The 9,128-nt window shown below is 58.2% G+C and overlaps 1 protein-coding gene across 1 annotated transcript in view; it reads right to left on the bottom strand.

The window, feature by feature from the left end:
* LOC119094168 (uncharacterized) overlaps positions 1-4,683 on the bottom strand; it is a 6,082-nt gene extending 1,399 nt beyond the window's left edge. The window contains exons 1-4 of the mRNA XM_037217243.1: positions 4,677-4,683; positions 3,736-3,924; positions 1,686-1,875; positions 1-974 (exon numbers count right to left, since the gene is read on the bottom strand). The exon at positions 1-974 is cut by the window's left edge and continues 1,399 nt beyond it. Of these exons, the coding sequence (XP_037073138.1) occupies positions 359-974; positions 1,686-1,875; positions 3,736-3,924; positions 4,677-4,683 (1,002 nt within the window). The 3' untranslated portion in view covers positions 1-358. The remainder of the gene's footprint in view (positions 975-1,685; positions 1,876-3,735; positions 3,925-4,676) is intronic.
* Between the last annotated feature and the right edge of the window lie 4,445 nt (positions 4,684-9,128).

Below are 9,128 nucleotides of genomic sequence, written 5' to 3'. Positions count from 1 at the left end.
CACACCTTTACACCGCAAAACGCAGGTTTACGGTGAACGGTTCACAAACACCGACTACCACTGAAAGACTTGTGAACACATCTTGGCACCGAAAGACGCAGACTTCTACGGAGACACTACCACGGAGATCATGTCTGACTAAGAGAGCTGACAAATACTGCACGAATACAGCACGCGTTACGCAGACATTCCCCGCGCCTGGGATGGGAGGGCCGTCCTGTACACATCGCTGCCCCTGCCAACGCCATATCACACAAAGCAGGAATCTCGAGCGATGCATTTCAAACGGCCAACCCGTGAATACGTGACCGCCACATGCGATAACACACAACACGAACAGTACACTAACGTCCAACGATCACGCGCATTCACTCACACGTGAGATCAATACACGGTAACTGTGTTGAACAGCCAGATGATGACATTGCTGAGTATGTTGACGCCGACAGACGGCTGGCCGCCGGTGGTCGTTCCAGCCAGGTAGCGCGGTTCCACGGCAGCAGGAACCACAGGCCTTGGTGCCCAAGCGTCTGGTGGTGGAGTGTGGGATCGCCGCCGCGGTTCCACGGCAGCAGGAACCACAGGCCTCGGTGCCCAGGCGTCTAGTGGTGCAGTGTGGGATCGCCGCCGCGGTTCCACGGCAGCAGGAACCACAGGCCTTGGTGCCCAAGCGTCTGGTGGTGGAGTGTGGGATCGCCGCCGCGGTTCCACGGCAGCAGAAACCACAGGCCTTGGTGCCCAAGCGTCTAGTGGTGGAGTGTGGGATCGCCGTCGCGGTTCCACGGCAGCAGAAACCACAGGCCTTGGCGCCCAGGCGTCTGGTGGTGGAGTGTGGGATCGCCGCCGCGGTTCCACGGCAGCAGGAACCACAGGCCTTGGCGCCCAGGCGTCTAGCGGTGGAGTGTGGGATCGCCGCGCCGCCGGCTGCGTCATCTGTTTCTGCTCCGCCGCAGCCGTTATGGTAGCGTTCTCCGCTGCGAAGCGAGGATACGTGAGTCCACCTAGAGAGACCTGTGGTAATAGCGGGACTGTACGTGAGTCCACCTAGAGAGGCCTGTGGCAATAGCGGGACTGTACGTGAGTCCACCTAGAGAGGCCTGTGGCAATAGCGGAACTGTACGTGAGTCCACCTAGAGAGACCTGTGGTAATAGCGGGACTGTACGTGAGTCCACCTAGAGAGACCTGTGGTAATAGCGGGACTGTACGTGCCGCTCAATGGGGCATTCAGGTGTTGAAGGAAAATCTTCTCGAGTGAAGGCAATGGCTGGTAATAAGTAATGCACAACATAAGGTTCTATGTAGTCGCAGTTGTCTGAATATTGCACTTGATAGCGCAGTGGCCTGCGCAGACCATAGGAGCATCGCTGAGGAAGCTCTATTATCTTAAAGCAAGTGGAATTACCAGCCGAACTTCACTGCGCTAAGTCCTAATTTAATGACACGTCATTGATTGTGCACTGCATACGGTAGACGCCGGAAATGTTCTCGGCAATTCCTATACACACCAGAGTTACTAATGACATGTCAAGGGAAGAGGCTTCTCCCTTCCTGCAAGGACCCTGCAACTGCAACCACGGGATTGCTGAGATAAACAAACGACGGTATCACATACGCATGGACCAGGTTCGATGGTGACCAAGATTCGAGTGATGAGGCACGCGCCCAACACCACGTCACTACTCACAGCCTCTGAGAAGCGTCAGCCCGGACGACTGGGCGGAGGGCACTGGACGACTTCGCGCACTGTTGCTGGAAGCTTGCGCGCCGTCGTGCCCCGCAGGTCACTCCGCCTTCACAGAAGTCAGGCGACGGGCCGCCTCGGGCGCTGGCCGAGGTCGCCGACCTCTTGTCCTCTACGGAGCGGGGCAGCGCGCCTGCAGCAGACCGCCAACCTCAGCTGGAGGGGGGGGGGGGGGGGGACACGCCGCCGCTCGGTCTCCGCGCACACACGCGGAGCCGCGTCGCGCCCGCAGGCTGCTTTTGCTGCGGCCCCGGCGCCAATGACGTCACAGAATCCGTGTACAAACAGACCTTGAACTTGACCGAGCTACGCCGGCCGGTCCATGGGCGGAAAACGGCGGCGCCGCACGCGACCGGCGCCGCCGCCCGACGTGTCCTGACACGCCGGTGGGCGCGGCGCGGACCGCGGTGAGTCCGGCCCGTTCGCAGCAGCATGTGACGGTGGAGAGGGTAGCAGGTCCGATCCGTGCTATAAACCCGCTCACTGGTACGTCCGGATGGAAGCCAAATCTGCGATGCTACGCCGGGAATCACGAAAATCATGCTATCAATTCTTTCAACCCATCATTTTATTATATCATGCACTGTGCATGACCCCAGTTTTGTTAGGCAACGCTGCTGGATATCTACCATCACATGGGCCGAGTCCAGTGTGTCTTCGCCAAGAGGAACGGGAGGCGCGCAGACATCAGGTCGGGTCTAATCTGAGCCGTGTCCGCAATACTTGGCATACTTGGCACACACGGCACGTGCGTGTGCCAGGCTTATACCTATGTATTCTACTTTCCACGCGGGCGAGACGGCTGCCCATATGGCCCGTGTATACTGCCGTGTATACCGCCGTGTATACCCGTGTATGACACGTGTATACCGCATGCTGAACGGGAAATAATCAAATCGGGCTTACACGTCTGCGCAACTGATGCGCATGCCACGTGGCAGCACTTATTCGGAACGAATACAACGCACCTTTAATTGGCAACGCAGCAGTGGCAGGCACCGCCTATCCTAAACCGCGCACTGCATCAGGTCAGGGGGCCGTAACAGTGCCATAGTGCTGCTGTCTTCCTGCGCAACAGCTGGGTAAATGGCTCCACAACACGGAAAGTGGGCCGCGGCGTGGAGGCACCCCGAAAAGAGCGGTTCGCACAGCTCGGCGGCGGCATGGAAATAATGCACGGCGGCATGGAAAGAATGGACTTCAAGGGGACATCCCATTTTTGGAGGTGTCACGCCCCCCCCCCCCCCGCTCGTCACCCTCGAGATGAAAAAATCGTGTTGAAAGGGGAGCGGGAGCCTCGAGAAGTTGCTGAACATGTAGTTTTCATTTGTTTTTTATGCAACGTCTTACGCAACAGACGGATGCAGCACCGGGTGCTGGGAAGAGCCAAAGGCAGATGCAGCATCGGATGCTGGGAAGAGCCACAGAACAGACGGGCACAGCACCGGGTGCTTGGAAGAGCCAAAGGCGGAAACAACACTGGATGTTGGGAAGAGCTAAAATTTATTTGCAAGGGGCTGGGTTGTAGAAAATTATACTTTTCGCAGCCACGGCAGGGCCCTGACGTCGTCCTGCCCGCATCCGCCCTTGTCATAACCTACGTCACATGGTTTATGTGACCACTCCAACTGTCCTTTGCACAGTGGGAGTGGTGATCAATACAGAGCTGTTTTACGGTTGAGGAGGGGTCACATTCACTAGCGCCGCAATAGCCGCGGGAGATTCAACCGGCTGTCAAAAACTGCAATGCGTCAAAGAAAGCTGGCAGTGCTAGCGTTACGCTGCACCTTGGCTTACGACATTGCGGTAATGAACAGATTGTGACGCGGCGTGTACTGTGCGCTACGGCGATTTAACACAGGAGCACTCGCACCAGTCACACACAGCTAGTCGCTGGGTAGACCCCATCGCTTGGTTTCTGAATACCAGTGGCGCAGGCGCAGGCCAGGTGGCACAGGCCGCTGGTCAGAGCGCGACACGTCCATCCACTTACCGGCTATCGCATCGGAGAGCTGTTCGTCCGAGCACGTGCCTCGCTGTCTCCATGGTGCTGCGGGGGCTGGCCGGCGCCGCTCTCGCTCCGCCTCTGTGTGCGGAGACGGTGCGGGGAGGGGAGGGGACGCTGTCCCGCAACCCTCAGCCCTCCCCCTCCTGGCGCCAACTGCCCCGCGCGCGCCCTTCCCTGCGTGGGGAGTGCGACGGCGTCACGAGGGCCCCCGGTGCGGGCGACCCAGTTGGCTCCGCCTTATGACATCATATCATCCAATCAGCGGCCGTTGCGCCGGTTCGTGGCCAATCAGTGGTAGGCATCGCCTGGCGCCGAGAGATGGGATCACGCGTAGCGGGCCGGGCGATAAGGTCTATTTTCTGCGCGGGCTCAGCACAAACACCGGTCTGGGAGCTGCCGTGGCGGCGCTCACACACGAATGAGGTTTGCCGCCCACCTCTCCCCCCCCCCCCCTCCCCTGCACCTGGAGCGCCGCCCGAGGGTGACAGCGGGCCTGGCCAGGCTGAATGATGGAATCGGTTACACGTTGCGTCCAAGCTCGGGGTCGGCTGAACAGCTGTGGACCAACTAAAGATGAGCATATGGCCACAGCTGGCTCCACGCAACCTCACATCCAGTTCCTGCACCGATAAGACGCTGCCAAGGCTCTGGCAGACTGCTGGACACTTCCGGGTTGCTGGCGTTCTTCGAGCTTCAGGCTCTCGCCGACGACACTGATGTCCCCCACCAGCCGGCGTCCCGGTAGCGGAGGAGCGGCTCGCCATCTGGGGCGCTTCGTGTCAGCCTCAGGCAGGGGGAAGATACCGATAAAAGTCGGCGTGGTAGGGCCTGCGGAACCTGAATCTCCCATTGTAAAACATAGAAGCCATTCACACTCAGGGGAAAGTTGGTGCGGCCGCCCAGGCCCGCGCGGTGCGGCCGCCCACACGACATCCTCTCCACCGATGTACCCAGTACACCAGACACCGCTGCCTCTGCCGGCAGCCTCGGGGCTCCGCCGTCGCCCCTCCCCCCCCCCCCCCCCCCCCAACACGTGGCGGCGTGTTCGGGAGCCCGGCGACGGGTGGTGAGCGCCGCCGCACGGTCGGCGACACGGGCCGGCTAGGCGGCGTCGGCACGTGAGTCAGCGCCGCACCGACGGCGGCATTTCCTGCCGTCACCGCCGGCTCCCTCTCGACCCCCCCCCCCCCCCCTCCTCCACTCACACACGTGTGCATACGTATACGCACGTATACACACGACACAACCGGGCATACCAGAAGCTAGGCTTGTGTCTGATCGCAGTTCAATGAAATCGATCTCGATCCAGACTCACAGTCCATAAGGTTGGTTAGGACTCTGAACAGCTGAGCACTGCCTGGCATGGTTCTGATTCTGACTTCAGAAGAATATGCCTTGACGTCAGAATTCATCCCGACGGAGTCGATTCGATCGCAAAAGCTGAGGCATACGCTGCTGTATGGGCCTAACAAAACCAGTACAGGACACTTTTCATAACGGCATTTTCACTTTTCATAACAAGACGAACGTGAGTTGAATCCTTGCGCGAATCGGCCCCCGCTCGCACCGAGTGGGGGCCATTATATTTCCCTGCAATTCAGTGCACATTACTTGCAAGCATTAACCTAATGTGACTTCGAGAAGGTTTCACCTCTACTCGATCCTTGCCCTTAGAGAAGACGGGCCCTGTACATTGGCAAACCTGGCATAAGATTTGCATCAAATTTCGCATTGTTCGCCACAGCCAGGGCGTATTCAATGGCAGCACTGAAGGTACGTGCCTCCACAACACATTTGACATTCTGTAGCGTCCCCCTAGGATATTTGCCTATTGTTATGAATGTCAATGAGTGTCTTCCTGTAAAAAATTCAGATGTACGTGGAAGCATAATTACGTTGACAACGTACAGTGTCGCTATACACCATGCCAGCAGGAACGTTGCCAAGGAGAGGGCCTTGGAACAATGGCCTTCCTCGGGTCAACGGGCTTACCCAGGATGCTGGGAGATTTTACAGGAATTTCCTTCAAATCGGCGGGGTTTAGGAGAAAATTTTACATGGCTTCCACCCCCTGACGAAAACTTTGACTACGTACATGCATACAATAAATTTTCTGCACCTATAGCGAGCCAGAAAAGGATTTTCAGTGAATGTATTTTGAGTTGTGTAATATCCTGTATACGGCCCCGGCTACAGAACACCCGAGCACAACATCACAAGGTCCCGAGAAAACAACAAAACACGGGAAGCCCTTCAGCTGCTGCTTGCCGGACATCTCGCCCTACGAGGGCTCCTGTCTCCAGGACCTGATGGCCCTCATGGAGGTGCTGTGTGCCGCCTGTCATGCAAACGCCACGCAAATCTGTATAAAGCGCAAGGTGCCGCAGTTGAAGTACTGCATCAGACGTGGCCTCCCCAGCTGATGACGGGAGACACGCCTGGCGGGGATCGATACCACGGCCTCCCCAGCTGATGACGGGAGACGTGCCTGGCGGGGATCAATACCATGGCCTCCCCAGCTGATGACGGGAGACACGCCTGGCGGGGATCGATACCATGAACTCCCCAGCTGATGACCGGAGACAGACTAGACAGGGATTGATACCATGAGTTCCCCACCTGATGACGAGAGACACGCCTGGCGGGGGTCGATACCATGAACTCCCCAGCTGATGACCGGAGACAGACTAGACAGGGATTGATACCATGGGTTCCCCAGCTGATGACGGGAGACACGCTTGGCAGGGATCGGTGCCATGAACTCCCCAGCTGATGACAGGAGACAGACTAGACAGGGATCGATACCATGAGTTCCCCAGCTGATGACGGGAGACAGACTAGACAGGGATCGATACCATGAGTTCCCCAGCTGATGACGGGAGACACGCCTGGCGGGGATCGATACCATGAACGCCCAGCTGATGACGGGAGACACGCCTGGCGGGGATCGATACCATGAACTCTCCAGCTGATGACCGGAGACAGACTAGACAGGGATTGATACCATGAGTTCCCCAGATGATGACGGGAGACACGCTTGGCGGGGATCGATACCATGAACTCCCCAGCTGATGACCAGAGACAGACTAGACAGGGATTGATACCATGAGCTCCCCAGCTGATGACGGGAGACACGCTTGGCGGGGGTCGATACCATGAACTCCCCAGCTGATGACCGGAGACAGACTAGACAGGGATTGATACCATGAGCTCCCCAGCTGATGACGGGAGACACGCTTGGCGGGGATTGATACCATGAACTCCCCAGCTGATGACCGGAGACAGACTAGACACTGATTGATACCATGAGCTCCCCAGCTCGTGACGCGAGACACGCTTGGCGGGAAGTGATGCCACAAGCTCCCCAGCTGATGACGGGAGACACGCTTAGAGACACTAAATTCACATAGAGTAGGTAGGACTCATAGAGTTAATTGGGGTCTACATGAACTTACTTTAGTCAGTTTAAATGTCCTTAGGTCGTGACCTTCAGATCAAATGCGGTGAAACAAGGTCAAACTCGAGGTCTACACCCGAAGTGGTTTAAGACCTCATCATGCAACTAGTTGCAGCCCACACACCTCTTCTAAACGAAACACCACTTACGTTGATAGCATGTCAATAGCCTCATCTGACCTTTAGAAGAACAAAATGAAAAAGCTTGGATAGTTTCTTCACATTTGAACTTTCAGCCAGCAGCAAGAACTAGCCTATGTAGCACGTTCCCCAAAACAAAGGATTGTTCGAGATCATTTTGGGTCAGTGACCTCCCATGATCCTCTGAAAGAAAGCAATGCATCTTTTAATGAACCTATGATCAGGGAACTCGAAATGAGCGTGAAAAACTACCGCAAGTTCGTGACCCTAGCCTCTACGGTTTACGTGTGTAAGAAACCATTTCAAAGTTATCTTACTTCGTCTAACACTCTGTCAGGCTAAAGGAAATTGAAATTAAATAGCCATTTTGATATAACTTTGATATAAATAGTCGTTTTGAATAGCCTTTTTTCGGTGCCCTCTATTTGTTAGCCATGACCGCGAACGATGCGTGCATTTCACAGATCGAGGTAATGTGGCTGTTGCCCGGCATGCGATTGCCAGATTATGCCTTTCACCACGTATCGCAAACCGGGGAAACACCAGCACATACCGTCCACCGCCCGCCGTGAAAGAAACATCATTTTAGGCATCAGCCGCAACATCCGTGCGTATCCGCGACTTTGAGCCGACAGCAGTTGCGCGTGTACCTCCCACACCCGTCACCCTTCAGCGCCAGCGCGTCTGTCGTGGCGCCCGTGAGTCACGCAGACCGCCCGGCAGAGATGCGGTCCGATAAGTCGCGTGAGTCACTGCCCATCACGGCCGGTGACCCACATCGACCGGTGCACTCACACCCACGTCACGGGCCGACCACCTGGGATGGCACAACCCGGAGGCGCCGGTCCGCGGCGGTGTCTCCCCGAGAACCAGGCGCGGGCCAGAAGAGGGGGGAGGGGGCGCACACAATGATAGCGGGGCCGCACGCGCCGTCATGTGTAAACTGGATCTGAGCCGTGGGTCCAGCCCTTAGCTCTGGGCTCGGCTGCCACGCCTGAACACGGCTTCGATCTCTGACAAAGGCAGAGGCATCTGACGCGGCTGAGACTCTGAGACCGAATTCGACGTCAGGACCCGGTTCTTATCACAGAGTTCGGTCTGACCACTCCCCCACCCTTCCCACCGTGTCCGATTCCGGCTTCTAAAGCTCAGTTCTGTTTGCTGGGCCCGGCTGTGACGCCTGAGCTCTTTCTTGCCTCCTTGCTCAGTTCCCACTATTGAGAGCGGCTGTGACTTCTGAGGCCACCTCTGACCACCGGGTGCTGTTCTGACGCTTGAGCCAGGGTCAGTTGCCGTGCGCCGCCGCTCAGCGGAAGCGTCACGCCCCGCAGCGGCTGACGCGGCCCGATCAGGTGCCGCGCCGCCGATAATGGCCGCCGCCGCCGGCCGGGTCAGAGGTGAGAGGCAAACAGACTGCGGCGCCCGCTGCCACCGGCGCACGTGCGCCATCAGCGCCGCAGAAGTGTGCCGCAATCGCCGCGTTTGCCTCCGGCGGCGCGGCGATGGTGGAGCAGGCGTGACCGCGTGGCCGCGGGGCACCGCTGCCGCCGCCGCCGCCGCCGCCGGTCCGCTGGGTTGCACCCCGCCGGGCTGGAGCCGGCCCGCCGCTGGGCGCCGCCGCCGCCGCCGCCGCCGTCGCCGCCGCCGGTCCGCTGGGTTGCACCCCGCCGGGCTGGAGCTGGCCCGCCGCTGCGCGCCGCCGCCGCTGGGCTGGAGCCGGCCCGCGGCTCATCGGGCCTAATTAACCGTTCATTTTCCAGCCGAGTTTTAAGGGCAATCTG

Source organism: Pollicipes pollicipes, unplaced genomic scaffold, assembly GCF_011947565.3.
Source record: "Pollicipes pollicipes isolate AB1234 unplaced genomic scaffold, Ppol_2.1 Scaffold_4002;HRSCAF=4701_pilon_pilon_pilon, whole genome shotgun sequence".
In the NCBI taxonomy this organism is placed as follows: Eukaryota; Metazoa; Arthropoda; class Thecostraca; order Pollicipedomorpha; family Pollicipedidae; genus Pollicipes; species Pollicipes pollicipes.
This window is presented reverse-complemented; position numbering and strand designations above follow the sequence as displayed.